General features: G+C 33.4%; 3 protein-coding genes across 6 annotated transcripts; all 3 read left to right on the top strand.

Annotated features, from left to right (window-relative positions):
- The first annotated feature begins 1149 nt into the window (after positions 1-1149).
- On the top strand, positions 1150-4864 carry LOC129799990 (tyrosine-protein kinase receptor torso-like). 4 transcript variants are annotated; one of them, XM_055844329.1, is made up of 3 exons: positions 1150-1531; positions 1597-2178; positions 2243-4864. In XM_055844329.1, the coding sequence occupies exon 3, from the start codon at positions 2308-2310 to the stop codon at positions 4441-4443; it is 2136 nt and encodes a 711-aa protein (XP_055700304.1). In that variant the 5' UTR covers positions 1150-1531; positions 1597-2178; positions 2243-2307; the 3' UTR covers positions 4444-4864. The 4 variants fall into 4 exon arrangements, with proteins under 4 accessions (XP_055700304.1, XP_055700303.1, XP_055700302.1 ...); XM_055844328.1 differs by having other exon boundaries at positions 1150-1511; positions 1597-4864; XM_055844327.1 differs by having other exon boundaries at positions 1150-1523; positions 1597-4864.
- Positions 4865-14482: 9618 nt separating this feature from the next.
- On the top strand, positions 14483-15183 carry LOC129800016 (uncharacterized). The gene is made up of 3 exons (XM_055844365.1): positions 14483-14629; positions 14719-14839; positions 14901-15183. The coding sequence occupies exons 1-3, from the start codon at positions 14533-14535 to the stop codon at positions 15031-15033; spliced, it is 351 nt and encodes a 116-aa protein (XP_055700340.1). The 5' UTR covers positions 14483-14532; the 3' UTR covers positions 15034-15183.
- A 6617-nt stretch (positions 15184-21800) lies between these two features.
- On the top strand, positions 21801-23167 carry LOC129800003 (interleukin enhancer-binding factor 2 homolog). The gene has a single exon (XM_055844349.1). It carries the CDS (start codon positions 21905-21907, stop codon positions 23078-23080), a length of 1176 nt encoding a protein of 391 aa, XP_055700324.1. The 5' UTR covers positions 21801-21904; the 3' UTR covers positions 23081-23167.
- The last annotated feature ends 2745 nt before the right edge of the window (positions 23168-25912 follow it).

Here is a 25912-nt window from a genome sequence, read left to right as displayed (position 1 = left end):
TTCAGCATTAGCTGAAAAATGAAAAATGTCTTGAGATTGCAAATTACAGTTAAAACTAAATGATCAAGGATTTAGGATTAGGGCATTGGCATTTATAGGATGGGATTTTAAATTAAATTCCTGGGTGTTTCTGTTTAAGAATTTTCCATTTTTCTGTGTGCAACTAATCTTCACGTTTCAGACGATTTTTGAGAAATAATGCCGTCACGCTGTTTGTTCGTCCGACTGTCGCTAGCTCTAGTGGCCAAACGGTAAGAGATAGCGACTTGGGACCTCCGGGGGACCCCCCATAAGTCGACCCAAGGATCGTTAACATACCCTCTTTTCCCCCACCCCTCCCCTTCCCCATCAAAATCATGTTTTTTGGGATTGCTCGAAAACGCATAGTGCCATTTTTTTCATTTTTAGATTTGTTTTAGAGATTACCTAGGCGGACATTTCGTACTTATGGTGTCTACACACTAGAAGCAATTTTCGTCAAAAATTGCCTTTTTAAAAAATTCTAACGTTTCTGCTTACAAAGCTAGGGTAAATTTCTTTAAAAAAGGCATTTTTTAAAGAAATTTCTCCTAGTGTGTAGAGGCTTTTAGACAAAAATGCCGTTGAATCATTCCTAATAACGGTTTTTCAAGGTCAAAGGCTAAAAAGAGACTACAGAACGCATTTATCAAGCGAATGGGGTCATCCTTGGAAAGGTCTTGGAATTTCCGACAAAACTGAACCAGTTTCAATCGGTTTTGAATCAGTAATGAACCGGTTCATAAGCGATAAATAATTTTTATACGAAATTGAATTAAATTACTCTTGAAGTGTATTTTGTGAAATATTTTGAGTGATTTATGAGTCGGTTCAAATCCGTTGTGAACCGGTAATGAACCAGTTATTTACCGATAAGTAATTTTTGTTCGAATATAATTTTTAATACTCTTCAAACTATTTTGTGGAATCTATTGAGTGATTTATGAATCAACTCAAATCGGTTGAGTACCGATAAACGATGCGAAAGTAGTTTTGAGATATAGCATCTAAGTTACGAGTTCCAACATTTCGCAAAGCCTGGGATGCTTTGCCACCCCTTATCTCTTGTAATAAAAATATAAAGGATACTTTTGGGGTATGCGTTATAATTTATTGCACGAGTCTGTAGTTTTGATATAAACTCAGTTTCTCTTCCTATATTCATTCCGCAGTTGTTGGTCCCAGAACACATTTGTGGGGACATAATTAAGATAATAGCAACATTCACCTCCTTCCTTGAAATTCATTTAAAATTTGACACAATAAAATTGTATCAAAATGTATAGAATATTTCCATCATTTGTCCATTTCTTGAGATTTTGCTAAGTGTGGAGTGTTTCTAATCAGAGAGTAATAGAATATTTCTAAATTATTCTTGGGAATTGAATTTTAAGTGACACACTTAAAAGTAAAGTTAAGACATTTGGTGATCTCGTGGGATGAGAAGGAATAGGATGGAAGAAAGTTTGGGAAGAAATTTGTTATGGAACTTGGTAAACAATTAGGTATCCAGGTAGTTTATCCGCCTTGAAGGCAACCAAGTCACTAACATTGAGACATTTTTTCCGTTTCTTGCAGTTGTGTTGGCAAAGGATTAGGACAAGGCAATGTTGATTTTTTTTTGGGAAATTTCTGCAATTAAGAGAACCTCTGTGAGAGTGTAGTTGTCCAAAGCTGGTGAGGAAGGACAAAGAAAAGGTTTCATAGAAACGTCCATCAGTTTTCTCTTGAGTCTCAAAAAGTTGAGAAGTCTCTTGTGATTTTGCAGTTTTTTGTTTAGAAAGTGTAATGATGAATATTTTGGTGAAATCTGGAGTATCCCCGAGAATATTTCTCCTGCTGATGGGACTTTTCGTGAGTTGTAATGCAAAAATTTTCAATTCTATCGAGACTGTGATGACCTCCAAAGAATTGGATGCTAGAGGATTGGAATGTGTACATTTTTGTTTGGCTAGTGCCAAAAATTCGAATAACAAAATTGATGAATGCTACGACAACTGCAGTATGCTTGCCGTTGCCTCCAAAGAGGATGAATTGGCCAGGAAAAATCGCCTGTTGATGAGGCAGAACAATACCTACGATATCGAATTGATTTGCCGGGATGATACCACTCTGATAGTGATGACGGATGTAACAAAACCAAGATATCCAGAATTCATGGTAATTCAATTTACAGTAAGTGATGGTAGCCATAAGATTACCTTCTTGGCCACTTCTCCCGTAGGCTACATTTACTTTGTAAAACCCGGAACAAACTACAATATCACTGGATTCGGTTTCAAAGGAGACATGTACTATATTAATGAAGAATTTTATTTCAATGGAATATCCACGGCTACTCTCAAGAGTAATGGTCAGGTCCAGAATCCCAAAAATATCAAAGTCTACCATTATCAAATAACCGAGCATTGCAAGTCCTGTTTGTATGCTGTTGTACAATGGACACCATCTGAAGATCAAACCTGTTACTACGCCATCTCATGGCATGATAACATCATGGGTGATCTTCATGAAGTACCCTTCTTTGTTGATTTCACGGTGAGTTCTAACTATGACTTCAGAATTGGAGACCTAGAGTTTGGCCGAGAATACAAAATTGCCGTAAGGAGCTTCATGCATTCTACAGAAGAGCCCAAGAATGATTTTGATTGGCAGATCTTTGTCACGCCACAGTGTTGGGAAATGTTGACCAAGCACGAAGATATTCTTGAAATATGTGCCCCGTTGCAACCAACACATGTTGAGGCTGAGGATAAAAGGATAGACAAAGAAAAATACGATATAACAATCAGCTGGCAGAAACCTCAACTGCCGCTGCCTCATCACTATACAGTAACCATTCGTAATTTAGACCACAAAGCTCCTTTTTCGATAGTGATGGACGTCGATGGCGATAAAACAGAGGCCGAATTCAAAGGACTCAAGATCACAGGATTGATTTACGAAGCCACAGTTGAGGCGGCCTTCGCAAATGGAAAGCGATCTTACACTACTATTGAGAGAAGGTTTAGTGCCACTAATGAAAGTACCAGCCTAGGCAGCATAACTTTATACATTATACTTGCAACAGTTACTATCTTCGGTATAATCTCTGTTGTAGTATGGAGATTTCGCATTGACAATTCCAAAGTTGAAGTACAAATGCTCCAGCATGAACGAAATGGTTCCCCAAGAATCGAAATGAGGCGGTATAGGACAGTTGAAGAGGACGAAGCTGCAAAAGACACTCCCTACATTGATGATGAATTTGAAGTTGACCGAGAAAAAGTTACGGTCCTCCAGGAAATTGGTCAAGGACATTTTGGAACTGTATATAAAGGCATTCTCGAGGATGAATATGTGGAAATGGCAGTGGCGGTTAAAAAGCTCAAAAAAACACCAACAAGTGAAGATATCAGAAAATTCATCCTGGAGATTAATATCATGAAGTCTGTCCCCAAACACCGCAATATTGTGAGTATCTTGGGTCACTGCACAAACAAGAAGGATACTATGCTCCTGATAACTGAGTACTGTTCTCAGGGTAGTCTCCTGAACTACCTGAGATGCGAATGGAGAGCCCACAAGAGTCAGCAAGCTCGCTGGAGTAAATTTAGTGATAGCTTCATAAACCTAAACGGCAAAGATATTGGAGGAACTAATAAGAAGGTGAACATCTCTCTGACTTCTGAAACTGGAGACTTTTGCTCTGTTCATATCAATGCTGTGGAGAATCGCACCTATTCCGAGGACTGTGCTGATGATTTTGTGATGGTAGATGAAACCCACTTGACCATGAAGTCGCTTCTGGACATAGGCCTTCAGGTGGCTGAGGGAATGAAGTTCTTGGCTCTCAACAAGGTGGTTCATCGAGATCTTGCAGCACGAAATATTCTCGTAAATCACGAAAATATAGCCAAAATTGCCGACTTTGGACTTAGCCGAGATATCTACGAAGACGGATTGTACACGAAACAGGGTAATGGAAGAGTTCCCATCAAATGGATGGCTCTAGAGGCCCTCAGTCGTCAAGTCTACTCCACAGAATCTGATGTCTGGTCATTTGGGGTTCTTCTCTACGAAATCATCACACTGGGTTGCATCCCCTATCCTACTGTTCAGAATGACCAGCTCCTTGTGTACTTAATGAGTGGCTCGAGGATGGAAAAACCTTCCAACTGCTCCGACACTCTCTACGAGCTCATGATGTCCTGTTGGTTGGAAAATCCCAGTCTTAGACCCACATTTGAGTCCATCATACAGCAATTGACTGATGAGAAGGATAACTTAGTGGATGATGAAGTTGTGGACCTGGATAAATTGGACAAGGATAAAAAGCTCAGGCGTGATTCAGGTGAAAGATACTTGACTCCAATTACTGGAAGACCACCGTACATGATACTCAAAGGTTATCCAGGATTTGTTGCTCACTCTCCTCCTAAGTAAATATTTAACTGCCTGCCTGGCTCATTTAAATACTTCTTGTGTTCTAAACTTCATATGCTCCACAAAGCATAATCATTTCTGCATTGAAATATTTTGATATGATATCGGCTATATAATTCTTTCAATTTTTTTCTCAATGCACATTTTAAAATTTATTCAATTCAATTTGCACCATATAGTGCAACAATAATAATTAAAATCAATTTTAGTTCTTCATTTTTATTTTTAAATCAATAAAAATTTGATGAGCTGTGAATTTTCATTAAAATTTAAATTTTATTGCATTCCAATTAAATAAAAGAGACAATTTAAGAAGTATTTATAAAATGTGAAAAATGTTTTAATGTATACTGCTATAATTAAATTGTTCTAGCGAAATATCTGTTTTGTCAATAAAAGTATTTCATTAAATTTCAACAAAGTTTTTCATTTTATGCTCTGAGAAATATGTTAAAGAATTTAACACTCTTTCAAGACTATTTTCCTTGCAAGAAAGATTATTAATTTTAATTGATGCAAAATTTTTGCATTGTCCTTTTCAGGAATTTTTCCAAAGTTCCCAAGACTTATTAGGTGTTTTGAGTCCATAGAAAAGGGATAAATATTATTTTTCCCTTGGTTTCCCTGATTTAGAATAAAATTAAATAATTAAATAATAAATATAAAAAATAATATTTTCATTTTTAAGAGAGGTCATGAAACAAAACAAGAAAACACAAGTAAGAACTAAGAAAGCAGAGAAACCAATAAGGGGGAACCTGATTTAAGAAGCCAAAAAAGAGTTGTTCTCACGATTTCTTAATTATTATTTTTTTTAAAGAAGGGAGCGACCAAGCTTCATGACATTTTGGTATACATATTTAAACTGCTTACATTTATTTTTTCAACAAAAAAAATGGCGGATTAATGAATATGACATTCACAGCATTGTCAAAACAATTCCAAATTGGCAGGAAATGCTGATCTTGTAATTTTTGTCCGACAAACACAATCTTAAAAAAATATAAACTTTCATAAGTATATTTCTTAAGGGGGTAAGCGGGTTTGAAGGCTTCAAAAAATTGATTTTTTTTAATTTGCTTATTGAATAGGATAATAAGTAAAGAATATTTTCTGAAAATGTCAAGTCAATCGGAGTAAAACTCTCGGAGGTAGAGCAGTATTACGGCGTTATCACACTTGCACATTAAAATTTTAATGTGATTCACAGTAATTGTCGCTTGTGAGCGTCCAAATATGTTATTTGTGCCTTTGAGTCACTTAATATTTGGGGTTTTTCTATTTATTGATAAAGAAGTGGACTTGGCCTGCAAAAATAAGTTTAAATTTACCTAAAGCATAAATATTTTTCACATTAAAAAATTTAAGAGAAAATCGCATTAATTTTTCGCATTAATGCTATAAATCAATTTATATCAAATTTTGCGGGCCATGTCTACCTTTTTATCAACAAATAGATCAAATTTTGAATATAAATTTATTCAAACACACAAATTACACATTTGGACTCTCACCAGTGACAATTAATGTGAATCATATTTAAATTTTAATGTGCAAGTGTGATAACACAGTTAGTTATGCATTTTTTCCGCGCGCGCATATTGTTGTAAAATTTTAACCGCGTTTTTTCTCAAAACACTATTTTTAAAATTGATTGTCAAGATATTTCGAAAACACATAAACCGATCTTTCTGAAACTTTGCACACTTCTTTTAGATATAGTTGGCTCGTGCTTAACATAAGGGTTTTCAGAAATATTGATTTTGACTAATTTTATAATATAAAACATGTTAAAAAGTGGCTGAAAATTATCATATTTTTTGAAAAAAGTTGTGCCAAAAATCGTAAAAAAAAATTTTAAAAAAATCCTTCTGCTAAGCACGAGCCACATTCATATCCTAAAAGAAAATATTAGTTTTATGGATTTAAGATGAAACTGCTAGAAAAAACGTAACAACGGAAAAATGAGGATGTGATATGATCATCGTAATCATACCATTTCTCAACGATTCAATTTTGAAAAATTTTTTGGTGAAATTATCTGCCAAGGCCTACTCTAACAGATAGACGAAAATCTGAATTTACGAAATTTTATAGTCCAAAAATCAAAAATCGACCAAATTAAAATTTTATTTCTATGTGAAACCCGCTTACTCAATTAAACGAAACAGAAAAAACGGAAAATTCGGAAATGCAAATTTTGTAAATGCTAAAAATGCATATTATTGAAAAAATTTAAAATTTCTGTTGTTTTTTTTTTCAAAAACTATACTCAAGTTAACCCTTTAAAGACGAGAAGGTCAAAAATTGGGGGTCCGAAAAAATCTTTTTCTAACTTTTTAGAGCAAAGCATAACTTTAGAAGATCGTAGGAAAAATTTCATTTTTGGGTGACCGGTGACCCAATCGTCCTTAAAGGGTTAAGCTTCAGAAGAGAATGAGTCTCAGTTTATTTCAATCGGTGTATAAGTTATTTTTTGCTATCTTTCCCACCAATTCGACTAAAGCGTAAGTAATTACATGTGTAGAAAACCATATCAAAGTTTTGGTTCACTGGTAAAAATAAAAGGATCAAATTGATCCAAATTTGATCCTTTTGAAAAGAATGGATCAAACTTCGAAATATAAATGCACATTTCTCATAATAGGACATGTGACTTTGATCCATCCTTTGCAAAAGGATCAATTTTATCCTTTCATTTTTACGAGTGTTGTTGATTTGAATGCTTGCAAAACTGCTCAAATTGGCGATCCTTTGCTTCCGTCTTAATAGGAAAATGCTGAAAGCTTCGAATTGTTTTCTGACATTTTCTATATTAGGGAAAGCAGGGGAAGGCCTTCAAGAGAGATGCTTGAAGCCATGCACACATTTTACCTTCAAACACTTTAATATTTTCCCATATTCCAATGTATCTAACCTATCTATGGCATATTTTAATAGCTAGCCTTAAGTCACACATTCCTGAAAAAATAGGTCAGGTTCATTAAATGAATATATGAAAAATAGTAAGTGTTTGAAGGCAGAGTGTATGCGAAGCTTGAAAGCCATCCCCTGTATTCTATTTTTCGATTTACCCAATAAAAATTGATTATTTTGCCTCTGTAACCCCTTTTAAACAATTTTGTTTTTCAAATTTACGAGTCTACGAGTCAAAAGTCGATTGGTAGTTTTTCATTGAATTACAAAAGGATTCTAGCACTCAAAGAGTGTGTAATAATAAATATCAGAGTAATGAATAAAAATTGAAAAAGGTCAGATTTCAAAAATGATACTTCTGTTACCAATTAACATGTAATGACATAAAAACTATACGGAAAATATATTTTCAATACGGGAATTACGTTTCAATGGCTTTAATTGACTAGTCGCTCAAATTTCAGGAATAATTGCGCATTTTTAGTGCTACAATTTCATGTATATGAAATAGAAACACAGTGTGTATATTTGTTTTAGTGACCAGTTTTGAAATTTCACCTTCAAAAAAGCATTCAAAGAGCACCAAAATCATCAAACATGTCGCAAATGTAACATAAACTTTCATCGGAAATATGTTGAAATTTTGACAGAGCAAAGTTTAGCGCCAAAAAAGTTCATGGATCGGAAAACTGATTATATTGTCTTGTCTTTGCTTCTCTTATCAGATTTTCCCATCTCTCTTTGTTTTTTTTTCCATACAAAACATACGCAAATTTATCCGAGAAATCCCTAATCCCTCAACAAGTTACCAATTTTCATCATCAATTGCTCCAATGTCGAGGGTTTTGATGGAGAAAAAAAAGTTTACCAATAAAACTTTTCTTTTCATGTTAAATAAATTCCCTCGAAGTATCTTGTCTTGCAATTTCCCAAAATTCGGGAAAAGAAAAGAAAAAAAACGACAAGAATTTAAAATATTTGTCTCTTCTTTGGCTGTTAGTTTAATATTGCTACAACTTTCGATGCCAAAGATGCCAAACAGCCAACATAAATCCAAATGATTTGTTTTTCATTAGGGACACACATTTAGAAAAGCTCTTACTGTCATCTAGCAATAACCACTGTTCAGCGACTTATTACGTAAAATTCTGTATTACGCTATCTTTTTGGGAAATATTTTGTTTTGGAGAATTCTCTTCCAGTACAATATTATAGCGCAATCTATGCCAATTCAGGCGAACAAAATTAAATTCTCACCTTCGTATTCTCAGATGTTTTTGGGTTTTACATATACGTTATCAACAGCATAAAATAAAATTTTATGAGAAAGGTTTTCGAGAATTTTAAGTATTTTTAAATTTAAAAAAAAAATATCAGAAGGCTGTTACGAAAAGCCTTGAAGGCAATCTGAAGTATTATATAATCTGAAACAGAGCGAAACTATTTATATTTATTTATTTTGAGTTATCGAATTATGGCTATTTTGAATATTCACTTTATAAATTTAATACAGTTTACAACGTAGAGGAAAATCTTTCACGCTCTGCACATACTCTAGCTTTGATCACTTCATTCCCATATTTCTTTAATGAATATGATCTATCAATGGCACATTTTAGTAGCTAGTCTTACGGCGTTATCACACTTGCACATTAAAATTTTAATGTGATTCACATTAATTGTCGCTTGTGAGCGTTCAAATGTGTTATTTGTGTCTTTGAGTCACTTAATATTTGAGGTTTTTCTATTTATTGATAAAGAAGTGGACTTGGGCTGCAAAAATAAGTTTTACCTAAAGCATAAATATTTTTCACATTAAAAAATTAAAGAGAAAATCGCATTAATGCTATAAATCAATTCATATCAAATTTTGCGGGTCAAGTCTACCTTTTTATCAACAAATAGATCAAATTTTGAATATAAAATGATTCAAACTCACAAATTACACATTTGGACTCTCACCAGCAACAATTAATGTGAATCATATTAAAATTTTAATGTGCAAGTGTAATAACAGAGTTAAGTCCACATTTCCTGAAAAAATGTCAGATTCATTAATGGACTATGGGAAAAAATATGAAACGTTCGAAGTCAGAGTGTATACGTAACCTGAAAGTCTTCCCCTATTATGTGAAAAGTGTCCCTTCAGACGTTTTAATCTTTAACACTGAGCGAGACTCGAACTTGATTTATTGATTATTTGTTTATTGTACTGGACCAAATGGCCATTTTGTACAAATAATTCTGATAGCACATTTTCAATTTCGTGTTTTTTTATACAAAAATCTAACTGTAAATTCTACTGAAATCTTTACAAAAATAATGTAATTTCGGGTTTCTAGAAGAATACATTTCTTTTCCTGTGTACCGATTCAGAGGGGCGTCACCGGAATGCAGGCCCTGCACTGTTTGAACCCCACTATGCTACGGCTCTGCTTTATAAAAGGTCTCCGAAAAAGATGCACTGCGACGTCATCTATTGGGAGTCCATCAATAATATCCAGTCCTCAATATTTCACTTCTTCAGAAACAAGTTCTTCAATCAATCCGCTCCCGCTAAATTACTGTTCTACTCTCTGGGCTACCTGGTGTTCCGTTTTATCCCTTTTCAGCAATTCTAGACTTTATCTTAACTCTCTTCCAATGTCGATAAATTTTTTCCTGTATGTTTCCCAACTTTAAGCAAATGGGCTAAATTATCCTCGATCACGACGCCCACGACGCCACATACCACTGATCAAAATATTTAAAATATTTATCATAATTCGAAATTGAAAAGTAAAGTGCAAGAAGCCATATCTCAGGTAAGGATTTTTTGGGCAAACAAAAAAATGTTGATTTTTTTTCTTGTCTTTTAACATATTTAAAATTCAAAAACATCTGCGACCATAAAGGGTACCTCACTGCCTGTATTGGCATGGATTGCACATAAGCTTACAGCATTTTATTCTATATTTACTGACTATGCATTCCAAGATCTTGAAATGGTTAAATTTTCTAGAGAAAAGAACTGCTGTGCAAGAATGTAAAGTTTAGATGCATAATAAAGATATGAAAATGCATTTTCATATCAGTGTGGTGACAAAGCTTCAAAATTTTGTGGAATGTTCCAATTTAGTTAGAGGCAAAAATAATTTCGCATTATCTAACATATCTCTTAATAAGCGAAGGCTGACGTAGAGATGACCCTACTAATAACAAATCCATATGATTTTTCAAAAGTACCAATTTTCAATTTATTGTAATCGTAATTACATAATAATTTTATTAATGATTTTTCATTTGATATATACCTACATTAAGATCTGTTTTAAAAGCAATTTGACAAAAATTAGCTCCTAATAAATAGGCAAAAATGTATTAGTGCGTTTGCATGCTCAAACCCATCCGGTGCATATTAATCTCAAATTTTATAATCCCGAGATCCTCTGTATAAAAAATATTCTGTAATGCATAGTTTAAATCAAATATTTCTTCCTAAATTAGAATATTCACGGTAACAAATCTCTTTTGGACAGAATATTTTGGGCTTTGTGCAATTTCGCAATTCCTCAGTGAAATATGCAAATAAATTTTGTAGCATAACTCCATTAGGTTTGACTTAGAGGCTTTATCCTTTCAGTTGGTAATTTTAATGTACACAAATACCACAGATTGGCAAAACAAGCAAATTGACATCCTAATTTTACGCATCAATATATAATGAAATCCAGATTACGACGACTATACCGAAATTTAATTATTGAAATATAATCATATTGTTAAAGTACTAAAATTTATCTCAATTCAGATTTAAAATAGACTATTAGAACATCAATAACTAAAAAAAACCATTTGAATATTTGGGATATAATAAAATTTACTATCATAATATACATATAATTTACATTCTGGATTTGAATAGTTATAATTTAACTAACATTTCAAAATATAACTCCTCTACAGCTCAAAAAATCATTTAAAATAATTTAATTATATCAATTATTTTTGAATTGCGAATTTAAAATAAATATGTTGTGTTAAATTTTATATGGATAAATTAAATAACTATGGGATCACACTAAATACGCGATAAAAAGACTAGTTGATGAAGCAATTAATTAGCCTAATGTGTTTTCGAAAGCCAAATGATACGCATTTTACTGCACAATCATTATCGATACGGTATTATTACTAATTTGATATTATTATCAACCAATTAATTTATAAGCTACATTGATTTTATTAATGAGTGAAAGCTTTAAAAATAAACTTCATGTGAAATTATGAGATTCTTTCGTTATTAGTTACTATTCCATTACGTTTAAGATAAATACGATCCTTTTGTTTCAGATAAGACTTTACTCAACATTATTCTAAAGTTTTTATTTTGAACCAAAGCCCTGTATGTCATAGTGCTAACACTTATTCTTATTGATCCATTTAAACTTCGACTTTTTGAGTCAAAAACAGAATTTAAAAAATTGGAAATATTATAATTTCTTAATATTCAGGAATATTTCTTTCAGGAGGGGAAAACGAGGTTTACAGAATGTAGTGGGCGATTCTACCCCAGATATTTGTGATAGGTACAAAAAGTACAGTGATGCAAAATTAATTTTCCCGAAAAACTGCATTAATTTTCTGTATATCCAAGGGCAAAATATGAACTGCGCATAAATTGCCTAAACATCAATAGTGAATCAAGTTTCCCTATAATACAATGTTGCTCAATTTTACTGGTCGAACTCAAAGAGAGAGCAGTTATATAATCTTCTTTTTTTTCAACTTGTCACTGTTCTGGAGCTTAAACGATAAGAGATATCGACTTCCACTCTTCGATGACCCCCAATAAAAAAACAAAATCTCTCGACGTTTATCCCCCTTCCCACTCCCCCTCTAACACCTCCAAAAACCATGTTTTTTGGTTTTTCTCAAAATTGGCCCAAGCTTTTTCAATGATTTTTGGATATGTTTTAGTGCTAGTCCAGGCGAACATTTCGCCCAAACATACCTATCACCGGAAAATTCGCCATTTTGAATTATTGAAGGTCATAGGTCAACCACTTTTAAAGGCTCATTTTTCAACCGATTTGGTTAAATTTGGATTTTTAGGAAAGGTATTGCAATTTCGAACCCAGCTTCATCGGTCTTCATCGGTAATGAACCGGTTAAGTACCGATTTTTTGATTTTCAAATGCTTTTGTTACCAAACAATTATGCAAAAAAAAATTCGCGGTGAGCTCTATCTCGTGAGTTCGAGCATTCCGCAAAGCTGGGGCGCTTTGCCATCTCTCTTTTATAAATTATGCAAGTAAACATCAAATTTGGTATAATTTATTTAAAGTTAACTGTGGAGTGGAGCTTAATTTCAGCCTATCTATCCGTGATAATACCCTTTGCTTTGCGCGAATCAAACCAATTTTAAGAAATGATGTCATGATGTGATCCTTGGGAAGGATCAAACACGCGGGGTAGCACCAAACACTGCGATTTTTTAATTAGATATTAGACTTCATAGGACGAAGCCTGTATGAATGCATAGATACTAAAGGGATGCTCATCCACTGAAGAAATAGTCATCATAGTTCAAGTAGTTTAGAAATAAAAATCAGTATTCAGTGCTACCCCTTGTTCAGTAGTGCCCCAGTTTTCCCTAGCGTCTATGTCACGAGTTCGAGCATTTAGCAAAGCATGAGATGCTTTGCAAACATTCTTAATATATTTTTATAAAATGATAAAAAAAATATTGAGAAATAATGTCACAATGTTTGCTAATCCCTCCATTCATCTGCCTGTTGACATACCTAGACGCCAAACAGTTAGAGATAGCGCTTAGGGATCTCTAGTGGACTCCACTATAAGTCTATGCCCAAAAGGACCATTAACATGATCTTATGGATTTAATTTTTTCCCACTCCTTCTCTTTCTTGTCAAAGCCGTATATTTTTGGATCGCCGAAAACCACATAGTGCAATTTTTTACTTTTATTGAACTTTAGAGGTAACCCAAATGCATTTCGTCTGCATAAACTAAAATTATGTTGAATCATTCCTAATAACAGTTTTTCAAGGTGTAAGACTAAAAAAGCTCTGGAAAGCTTTATTTCTCAACGTAATGAAGTCATATTTAGGCTCGTTGAAAAGGTCTTAGAATTTTTGATAAGTCTGAATTAGTTTCAATCGGTTATGAACCTGTACTGCACCGATAATCTGAGTGATTGATATGTAAATCAGTGCAAACTTAACATGTTTGTGAATCTATAACACTGAAAAGAAATTGCGCAAAACTCTGAAAAGTGGTGTTTTTTCATGGATCTAGAAAACTTTATTAAATGAATGATACTAACGCAATTTTGGAGTTTGACAAATTTTAACAATTTGTAAAGCTGAACGCTGTTTTTTTTACAAAATTAAGAATTTTAACTCATCTTGATATAACAAGCAATAATTTAAAATAATTTCTAACCCATTTTACAGACCAAATTGAACATTTTATTGATCATTGAAATTGATAGAACGTGTTTAAAGGCATAAATTTGATAAAAACTTTTTTGACTAATATCATGGTCAGATTTCTTCAAGGCAAGGTTTTAGTTTTTTATTATTATTGTTGTCCATCAAGCAAATTTTACACTTGAGGCACTCTGCTAAAATAAATGAAACACTTTAGAAATTTATAATAGTGAATATTTCATTCCTTTTTAACATGTTGAAATATTTCGCAGAGTTGCTGAAAATTTTGCATTCTAATCTCATTTGTTATGACACGAGAACTTAAAGAATACATTTGGATTTCTTGTTTTTTATTGTTCTATTTTCCACTCTCGGGAGAATTTAAAAAAAAAAGAAAGAAATAAAAACGATGCACGCGATCAGACTCAATATGCTAATTTGTACGACGACATTCCCCTGATAGTCTCCCAAATCACTCTTGGCACTTTTAATGGATTCCTACGTCTCTGAGGAAAGTTGATGACCATAAAAAAATCGCGCATCTCTAAACTAAAATCAACACCAATACGTATTATAACATTAACATTGTAAGCTTTTTTTCTTCGTTCTTTTGTCGGTCACTGAAATGTTGGTGGTATGAGTTATCAATTCATTTGACTCTGTCGGTCAATTCCGATAAGATTCTCAGCATCAGCCTCAGTTCTCTTGTGATTTTCGAAGTGAATTGACGCTTAAAATTATGTCTCTCAGTGGTCTCATCATCATTTGCGTCAGCATCGGCTTTCTGGCTCAACACGAAGCGGCTACATTTATTGCGCTCCCAAACAAAAATCCAGGTATTTTTATGATCAATCCGACTATTCTTTCCGGATTTAGTCTTTTTGCGACTTTAAAAATTTCTGTTTTTGCACAATAATTCAAATAGATCACCCGGGAAAGTGTTGGGATTCTGAACACAATGTAACATGGTCTATTGGAGAGAGTATAACCGTTGGTGAATGCATCCGTCTGACCTGCCACGAGGACTTGAGCTACTCTGGTGCATCGTAAGATCTATTGAAATTTTATTGCAGATTTTCAGTGTTTAACAAAAAAAATGACTTTCAGATGCTCTCCAAAATCGGTGGTAGTGGACGGTTTTGAATGTAAAGATTTGCCAATGGACCTCTCTAGGAACTACCCAGATTGCTGTCCTAAATTGCAATGCGTAGGTGAAGATGGACAAATCATTGTGTTTTAAATTATTTCATTGGATGATTTCCAATCCCCATCGGTTCATTATTATGCATCGTTGTTGGAAAATATTTTAATAGAGATTTTATATATAATGTGAAAGCAAAAGGATGTCTTTTAATTGTAGATAATAAATTATATGGATTCAGAAAAAAAACAATGTTAACAGGATTTAACTAGTGATGTTTGATATATATTGTCACAGGTTATTGTACTTCGTGGAGAAATTCTCTACCCGGCTAACACATTAAGTACTTATTAAGAACTTAATAAGCACTTAATAAGCGCTTAATTTTAAAAGGTTTAAAACGGACACTAATGGCTCTACATATTTCTACTCAGATCTCTACGATATCCGGCACTTCGATATCCGGCTGACAGCTGCCATACACTATAACAGTTGTTGAATTCAAAACGTTTTTCATGAAACATGCAGCTTGTCCAGAGCGAATTAAAATGTTCTTTTCACTTTATCAAAGCTTTTGATACTCAATTGTGGTGCAAATTGAAACATAAGCGAATCACAAAGAAAATTCTGTTGTTTTTTGACGGAAAATAAATTCACACAGCGCAAAAGAGAAAAACCGTTGACCACATTCAAAAAACCCAAATGTCATTTTGTCCCCCCGTCAGCCGGATATCGGAATAATGGCATTCTTTCGTCCTCTTCTTCTTTTTTTGAATATCAACAAATTAAATTTAGTACAGTCAAATTTTGAGACCGAAAGAGTGGGACAGACTTATTCAAATCTTTTGAGAAATAAAGGGACACGAATTTTAATTACTTGAAATTTTACCGACCTAAAAGGTGCGCCGAAAGTATAATAATGAATTATTATTAATGAGCCCTTAATAATTATTCCTGCTCTTTCCTACAAGTGAACTTTAATCTACATGGAACTATACAATTATCGCTATGTTTAATATAGATTTAGTTTTTCTTTTATCCCGTTGTGCCATAATTTTTGAGATAATTTAATTTAATTTAACTGTGAATGAACATATTCAGAGCAAATATCCTCTTAGTTTAATGGCATCTACATTATTGTAATAAAATTAGGGCATGGTATAATTTGTTAAGTATCTCTTTTAATTATGAGTTGATTTCAAGTAAAATTCTTTAAATATAGTCGAAGTTTCAAATAAATCCTATTTAATTATAACCTAATTAATTATAATCCTATTTAATTATATTATAATCCTATCAAATAAAAAACAAAGATGAATATTTTGATAAACCAATGTTAGGTGAGTTTTATAAAAAAAAAAAAACAAAATAAAACCTTATAAAAAAATCCGTATTAATAATCTCATCGGATTGTATTATTGAGGGGTCCCGGTTTCGAACGCCAAAATCCCGAATTTTTAAAAGTGTCATATCTACTCCCACGATTGTACTCGCGCTTGCTGGAGGCAATGGGAAATCTTCTGTGTCTTAGGAAATTATTCTAAACATTTTCCTCCATATAATTTCATCCCTTTCAGAATTTTGAGGATTCGAGATTTTGGCTTTCGGGATTTTGGCTGCCATCGATTATTGAGATATAGCCCTGCAATTATAAATTTGATTTATTTTTCAGAATCTTAAGAAGATATTATACAATAAATTTGACTCTGTGAATAACAAAATTTACTTGGTAAGAATTTAAATACGTCAGTTCTCTTTAGTTTAGAACGTTAAAAGCACTCAAATTATCAGCGAAAGCAAATTAATAAACTCGTTGTTGCTCTACAATTTTTAAATTATATTTATTTATTTATTTTATTTTTTATTAACTAAAAACATTTTTGTGATGATTAGATTTTTGCTGACCAAAACATATTATTGACAAAATTTTAATTTATTTCTAGGATTTATTAAACTCGTATTTGACCAGGAAAATTGATTACACAATAAAAAAACATATTGAACGAAATCATTTTCCTGATAAATTGATAGTTATCAACTATTTATTAACATTAGCATTACTCACATTTTAAGAAAAGTATCTTGACTCGATCAAGTGCATACAATTAAAAAAATGCAATGAAAGCGTGGAGTCATAGTTAAGAATGTGCCAAGTCGTATTATAACCTTTTAGAAACCTAATTTCGTTGATTAACTTAGTAATATTATTATTAATAATAATATAGGTCAAATCAATAGGGTCAATCCTACACTAAGAAAAAACCTAAAAAGTTAAAACAACTCTATGGCAGAGTTGAATTAACTCTAGACGAATATCGATGTACTTGTTATTCTTTTTCGTTGTAAATTTTAGTAAAAAGAGTTGAAACAACTCGTGGTGCGAGTTGAATTAATTCGTAGGATATCTACGTAATTATTACTCTTTTCCTATGTAAAATTTCATCTTGACTGAAGTATGTTTATAAGTGTTTTCGTTTTAAGAATATACTTCAGTCAAGAAGATTTTCGTGTGTCAAAGTTCATATGGAACATCAACTAGAAATATGCCTGACAATGTTTCATGAAGACATGTGCGTGCATCATACGTGATATTTCGTTTGGAATATAGGGAACTTGAGATCAAGAAAATATTAATAAAGAAAATGATAAAATAAAAAAAAACATAAAATTTCAAAATCTATCCATTTTATGATTTGAAAGAGATATTTTAACTCCAAAAAAAGATTTTTTTTAACTCATGGAACGAGTTATTTTAACTCTTAAAACGAGTTATTTTCAGTCTTAAAAAGAGTTATTTACACTCTTTTGTCATGTAAATTTTAGAAAAAAAAAAGTTAAAACAACTCTTCTGAATATTACGCCTAAATAGAAGTAAAATCAACTCTAAAATATAGTTAATCGAAAATCACAACGAAAAAGAGTCAATTCAACATCGATTCGAGTAAGTTTTACTCGAATATTTTTCTGGGTGTACCATTGCACCACGAACCTTCTAGTTCGAACAATAAATACTTAAAATATTTGTATAAAAATCTCGCTTGTAATCAGAAACGATTTCAATTTCAAATTAAGAAATCTAATGGAAAAATTCTTATACAAAGAACTACATAAATAAGGATAAACTAGCCTAATTCAGAAACTGTTCCAAATGGAAATATTTTTAATCAAAACTTATTAATATGAATGCATTTTAGATTTATATGAAGCACAAAGAATCTGATAAAGGTTGTATCATAAGGGAAAATTCTGTATTCCCATTTGGAGTTTCAAAGAATTTCCATTTCAAGCAGGTTCTGAATTAGGCTATTCTGCCCTTACTGCCAGAAAATATAGTTTTAGACAGAAATTTAATGTGAAAACTCATATAATTAAAATAAGACCATTTCAATCATTTGCTTTAATGACTACGATATTCATGATAATTTAATCTATTTTAACCTATTTTTGTGGACATGTTTGATACTAAAATAAATCTCATTCAAGATAAATACCATTTATTCAAATTATTAAAACACAATAATTACAAATATTGAGAACCGCAATAAAATCTTAATTATACAATTTCATAACACCGTAAAATTGAAAATAATAAATCATTTTTATACAAAATATTTCAGTTTCGACCTCAATAACAATCTCGCAATTAGTTTAAACCTTGAAAGTATCGGTAAGTTGAAAATGGTTGAAGATTAGGTTTAAAATTTTCAACTAACACAAATGAGCTACGTACGGCGTAATTTTTAATATTTTCAGCTGAAATTAACAGAGAATGCTCATAATTGCTTTAAGGGGGGTCAGAAAAAATAATTTTTCAGACATCCAAGAGAAAAATATAACTTTAGATGGTTTTAGTAAAAAAAATAAATTTTATATTACCGATGACCCAATTGACCCAATCGTTGTTTAAAATTTACGTTTAAATATTCTCAATAATCATCAAATATTTAACGAGTAGGGGGAGGTGGGGCTACTTTGAGCTGTGGGGCTATATGGTTACACGATTTTTTCGCCAATTTCTAAATGAAGCTAGACCTTACGATTATTTTATTTAGATCCACAATTGTTTTTTTTCTATCCAAATTACATCATCTTAAAATCCAGTTTCCTTTAGAAAAGTGCAAAAAATCGTATAACAATGTAGCCCCACAACTCAAAGTAGCTCCACCTCCCCCTAGTGTTTTTCTTTAATTATTTTTCTTCAAAAATATTATATTAACACGCAATACATTCAATTCTAAATTAAATTTGAATTAAATTGTTTTAATAATTCCGTGAAAAAGAACTCTAAAAAATGTAAACAGAGAGGTTTGCAACCTTGTTTGGATGAGGTAGAACCTAAAATTTTTTCTGTGCTGTTAATTAGTTTTCTTAATCTGTCATTACTAAAAGAAACAACGGTGATAAAATTTATTTTATAAGGCTCCAAATCGCACTGCCGAATAACAAATAACAAAAATTTCCATTTATAATTTTAATTTTATAATTTATAATTTTATAATTTATAAGATTTCAACATTTGGACAATACTTTAATTATATGCAAACTTTTTTTCCTACTTGATTTTTTTTTCATCTATCTCAATTACCTATCTGAAATATTGATACACTCCGCTACAGGGATTTTTTTAAAGGGATTTTAAAAATTTCATTTTTAGGGATTTTTTTTCAATAAAATAAATATTTTATTCAAGATTGAGCATGTAAGTACGATATTAAGCTATATTTTTTGAAATTTTAATTAATTAATTTTTAAAAATCAGCATATTCCACAAAAAGCGCTTAATTATAAAGAATCAGGATAAAATAGGAAGAACTACAGCGAATTTGAGCAAATTAGCTTCATAATACGTGAAAATTGTTAACATTTTTCGCCCGATTGAAAAAGAGCCGATTGAGTGAGGGTCTACTGTACCTTGAGTTCCCCTATTACAGTAGATTCTCTCTCAATCGGGCATATGGGGCAAAATGTCATCCAAATTATCGATAGATTTGGGCGTCAAAGTCATTGTAAATTCCACAAAAAGCGCTCAATTATAAAGAATCACGATAAAATAAGAGGAACTACAGCGAATTTGAGCAAAGGACAATGGGCAGAAATGTATGGGAGCTGGTCCAACCCTTCGCCAGAGATGGGACTATGCCCATTTTGTAGGTCTTGGTGTATGACTTAAAATTTACCGAGACCAAAGTCAAAAAGGACTGTCATTCCTTGGGAAATCAACGATATATTTCGGAAAATTCACAACTTTGTCAATTTATTACTCGAAAAAACGGATTAAGGCTTAACCGATCTTAATGAAATTTGGGACAAAGTCGATATATGACATAAGCTTTAAATAAATATTTTTAGATTTTCCCTCTGACTGCTCTATCTGGTAGCTCCCATACAAACTGGTCATGTTTAAAGCCATCGCACATTAAAGGGCAACAAAACGAAAACTTATTTCGTTTAATGGCAAATCACAGGTATTTTCGGAGTCCTTGGTGTATCTTGAACATATGACCCAAAAAAACTTATGGTCCATCACGTCAACTTTTTCAGATGTCTTAAAGTAAGTGTTCTTAAGAAATTGGTAGAACAATTTTTATGAAACTTGCTTTTTTTAAATAACGAGAACTGAACTCAAGGAACATTTTCCCAAAAAAAACCGTATCCCTATTTCTCTTGTATCCAGATTTTCCACAAATATCCTCGAATATTCTTTAATTCCGCTAAACGTATTTCCTCAATTGCATCCTTTTGTCGTCTTTAGAGACATATTTTCCTTAAAAAAGGAGCTAGGATTGCTGAAGTTCATAGGGTTGTAAGGGTACAGTTACTAAAGAAATTTTGCAAAAGGTTCTCACTATAATTAATTCAAACATTTTTTTTCTCTGAATTTATTATTCAAAATATTTAAATAACGGTATCTTTTAGGACCCTGCGCTTTTTAGAGGTTTTAATTCTTTTTTCAAGAAGAATATTACTGTATATCTACACATTAGTAGAATTTTTTTTAATTCCCTTTAAAGAAAATTTCCCCTATCATTGTAGGCAGAAACGTCGGAATTTTTTAAAAAAGGCTTTTTTTTAAATTTCTACTAGTGTGTAGGCGCCAGAGACATTTCCCTGGATACAATACTTTTTCATGAGTTTAAAGGATCGTAAAAGATTTATAAGGAAGATCTGAAAAATTGCAGGGAAAGTGAAGAGATAAAGATATGGTTTGTTCCAGGAAAATTTTCTTTGAGTCCTTCTTTACAAATTATTCTTAGAAATGACCAATATACGATTAACCGTTATTGTATAAAAGGAGTTTTGCAAAAAAAAACAATACAATTACAAACACATCAATACAATTACAAACAATACCAAACACTGCGATTTTTTAATCAGCTATTCGACTTCTAACGACAGGACCTATAGGAATTTATAGGCACTATAGGGATGCTTGTCTACTGAAGAAATGGTTGAGATAGTCCAAGTAGTTAGGAAATAAAAATTAGTGTTTGGTGCTACCCCGTATTTGGTGGTGCCCCAGTTTCCCCTATGTTTTATGCTCTTCTAGTGCTTTTCCTACATATTTTTGGGGTTGGTCCCGGAACAAAACTTGTTACCTTTGCCAAAATCTATCTGATGGTATAGGTCTCATTCGTGGCGAAAGGTTGGACCGTTTTGCCCAATGTCCTTTGCTTCATAATTAAACGTGAAAATTGCCAACAAAATTTTTCGGCTGATTGAAAAAGAGTCGATTGAGCGAGAGCCTACTGTAATCTTATTTTTTGAACTTTTTCTTATCATCTCTTAAAAACGGCTAAAATTTTTTGAATTTGAAAGCACATGGCTGCGCCCTCTAACTTTCCATTATTCCAGTGAACATGCGCATTGGAAATTGGAAGTAAATAGTGCGTCTGTCAAAAAGAGTAGAAAAACGCCGGTTTTCATCAATTCCTCAATTTACTCAAGTTTTTCACTTTCTGCTGAACTAAAGATGGTACGAGGAGGTCTGCGTGGTCGTGGGGGAATGCGTGGTGGTGGAGTGAGGGTTCCATTCAAGAAAACCTTCGTGCCACGGCATCCGTTTGACCTGACGCTGGCCGAATTGGCTTTTCCGAAAGTTGTGCAGCCTCCAGACGACTCTGCCCTAACAGCGGCTCTCCTGAAGCGCAATCAGGACCTCTGTCCCACGGCCGTGGAGCAGACGGCCATTGGGAATCTCGTGACTAAAGTTCAGGGTGTCCTGGACAATCTCGTGGTGGCTCCTGGGGACTTTTCCACCTGCCAACTCGACGAAGTGCGTCAGGTGGGATCATTCAAGAAGGGTACAATGATGACAGGAAACAATGTAGCTGACATTGTGGTCATCCTGAAGACTCTGCCTACGAAGGAGGCTTGTGAGGCACTGGCGAGGAAAGTCGAGGAAGATCTCAAGACAGCCATGAAGACGGAAGTTGTGACGAAGGCTGAAGCTTTGAGCACCAGTCTGCACGAGAAGGGCTTCGACATTGCCAATCGCGTGGCCAAGGTGCGTGTTCTGATCGCTACTTTGCCTCAGAACATCCGGAAGCTTGAACCGGAGACGCATCTCGATGCCAAAGTCATGCAGAGTCACTTGGCTGCCATCAGGCACATCAGATGGTTCGAGGAGAATGCCCATCACTCCTCTATCAAAGTACTCATTCGCATCTTGCGCGATCTAACTAAGCGCTTTGACGGATTTGCTCCCATGTCTCCCTGGACACTGGATCTGCTGGCCCACTTGGCCATCATGAACAACCCCAGCCGTCAGGCTCTGCCCATCAATCAAGCTTTCAGGAGGGTGTTCCAGCTTCTGGCTTCAGGGCTGTTCCTCCCAGGATCTGCAGGAATTACTGATCCCTGCGAAGTTGGCCACATCCGTGTGCACACATCCATGAGTCTGGAGCAGCAGGACGTGTGCTGCATGACAGCTCAGACTCTGCTCAGGGTGCTGGCCCATGGAGGCTACAAGCACATCCTGGGCCTGGAGGGAAATGCCAGCATCGCTCAGGAGATGAGCGTCTGGGATGGAGTTGTGGTGTCGCCCATGGAACGCGTCTACGAGAAGCCGTCAGAGAAGAAGGAGGGCGAGGAGGATGAAGACATGGAAGCCGTCGAGGGTGATGCAGAGGATGATGGGATGGAATAAGCATTCAACTCCATTCGATTTGTCTTGATTTTGTCTCTCAATGTATCTTTGAAATATCTTTCAAAATAAAACATTCTGTGCCGTGAATTTTTTTCTCTATTGCAAACATCAACGGAATTATGCCCTCTGATTTGGCTGAAACTTCACCAAAGTGGTTTCTTGGACTGCCAGAATTTATTCCCATTGCACTGCTTTGAGGTTCATTTTAGTCCTCCTGGTACGTCCGAAATCGGTTTGTTTGGGAGTTGGGGTCTTGTTTATGAGCGGGGTTGGCTTTGAGCAGAATTAAAATATAAAATTAAAATGATTTTAATCAGCAAAAATTTTTTTAGTTTTCTCTGCTACTTAGCAGCTAATTTATACATTTTAAAATCATTTTTGTAATTTTTACGGGTTTTATGGCTCCAAGGTCAGGAAATTTCATAAAATCAAGGGGTAACTCATATTGAGAAACCCTCGTCAATTGTCCGAGAAACCCACTTTTTGCATTGCGAAACCCGAGAAACTCAAAAATTGCATCGCGAAACCTGAGAAACCCAAAAATTGCATCGCGAAATCCGAGAAACCCAAAAATTGCATCGCGAAACCCGAGAGAAACCCAATTTCTGCATCGCGAAACCCGAGAAACCAGAAATCCTTGTCAGAAAAATGGGAATGAGCTACCCCTTGCATAAAATCGACATTTGCTTCCTTTTCTTTCTTAAAAAAAATCATATGTCTATCTTACTCTTTCGCACTCTTCTTTTTTTGAACGTCACAACAAAATCAATTTACAGTAGACTCTCGCTCAATCGGTTTTTTTCAATGGGGGGGAAATTTTTGTTGACAATTTTCACGTTTAATGATGAAGCTAATTCGCTGAAATTCGCTGTAGTTCTTCCTATTTTATCAAGATTCTTAATAATTGAGCGCTTTTTGTGGAATTTACAAAGGCTTTGATGCCCAAATCTAATCGATAAATCGGATGAAATTTTGCCCCAAATGCCCAATTGAGAGAGTCTAGTCTACTGTATCAATCCAATTTTAAGTGCGACGGACCGGGTAGACCCCTTAACCATTTCCGGACCGTAACATATGCTGCAAGCCAATTTCACAATTTTTTTAATCAAAAATATCTAAGCTCAGGAATTAATTGAGGTCCTACAAAAAATATCTTACAATTGGATATCCTTATGGTTTGTAATCATCCACAAGAATAGGATTTTTATCACTTCTGAATAATTAAAAAACATTATTTTTCACAGAATATTCATATGCTGCTTTGGGTATTCAGGGTCCCAAAAGAGACGAAAGGGTTAAATTTATGCATTTTCCCGCAGTACATTTGAAATGCATTTCTTATGAACAGTTGGATTGGAACTGAAAAGATCGAAGAAATTGACGCCAAAAATGATTTGCATATAAACATCACGGCGTCCCTGTCATAAGACATTCACGTCATAAGAATTTTATATGAATTGCCTATTATTGAGCTAATTAATAAAATCATTTTAGAAATGTAAATATTTTTCAAGTGATAAATTTGAAATTCTTATGAACCGTTGGCGCTAAAAATAGTTTAAAAAAATTAGCACCGAAATTTTTTTGCATACATCACGGCGTTTCCGTAACTTATTCCAAAAATATCTCCTACGGGTATGCAATTCCAAGGGGTTATTCATAAGGAAATAGAGTGGCTCAAGTTCCCGGTTCCCCGAAAAAATGTATGGGTCACTGAAAAAATATATGAGTTCCCTGAAAAAAAATGTATATGTTCTTTGTGAGTTCCTAGAAAAATGTACGAGTTTCCCGGGTTCCCTGAAAAATGTATGGACTCCCCTATCTACGCCTCTTCATAATGGCTCCACGAGAAACCTTGTAAGGGTTTGTTAGAAAATTTCCTAGATATCGTAGATATCGCGAAAACATTACATTTACAAGTTGGTTTTCACAGGTGTAAATTAAAATTAACTGGGTTTCCTGGTATTCTTAAAATCTTTCATGAGTTTATGATCTTTAACAAAATCTAGTCTTTCGTGGCATTCATGAAATATATTCAAAGCCAAAGGTTCTTGAACTGATTTTTTTATTTTCAGTTTTGATAATATTTTCCCGATTTTGTGGAATATTCTCATGATTTCTAGGGTTTCCTGTTCTACTACCGAGTTGCACATGCTCATCATTCAAAAGCTTACCTTTTTGCCGGAATGTGGATTAAAAAAGTGGGGTTATTGAAAGAGTTGAAAAAAAAAAACAAATAAATGAGATATTTTTCAATAAAAAATAACCGATTTTTTCTCCTGAAAGATATTTGTTTTATATGGAGTCTTAATTCTCTTATTCTTGTAAAGTGATTGTTCTACAAATTGTGGTTATGTATAACCTAACCACAAGAAAGAAAATAATAAAGCAAAATCCCAATTTCCAGGTGACATGAGATTTTTTAATTAGTTTATTTATTTAATTATTTAATTTAATTTAATTTAATTATTACAAAAAATCACAAGAAGATAATTTGCGAAGATTAATATTGTTTTGAGGTTAGGATATCATTATAATTAAATAAATCATCGAGAATTTTAAAATCTTTTTCTTTTTTCATGGTTATGGCTAAATTATTGATCGAAAATTCCTATAAACGCAGACTAAAATTCCACTTGAAATTACTAAATATTTAAGAAAGATTAAGCGAAGATCAACATTGTTTTGAGGTTAGGATATCGTTATAATTAAATAAATTATCGAGAATTTTACCCGCGACCCCAATAGGGATAAGCGGTTGAAAATGAATGAATCGAGAATTTTAAAATCTTTTTCTTTTTTCATGGTTATGGCTAAATTATTGATCGAAAA

This window comes from Phlebotomus papatasi, chromosome 1 (genome assembly GCF_024763615.1).
Source record: "Phlebotomus papatasi isolate M1 chromosome 1, Ppap_2.1, whole genome shotgun sequence".
In the NCBI taxonomy this organism is placed as follows: domain Eukaryota; kingdom Metazoa; phylum Arthropoda; class Insecta; order Diptera; family Psychodidae; genus Phlebotomus; species Phlebotomus papatasi.
The sequence above is the reverse complement of the archived record's forward strand: the minus strand, read 5'-3'. Positions and strand labels throughout refer to the sequence as shown.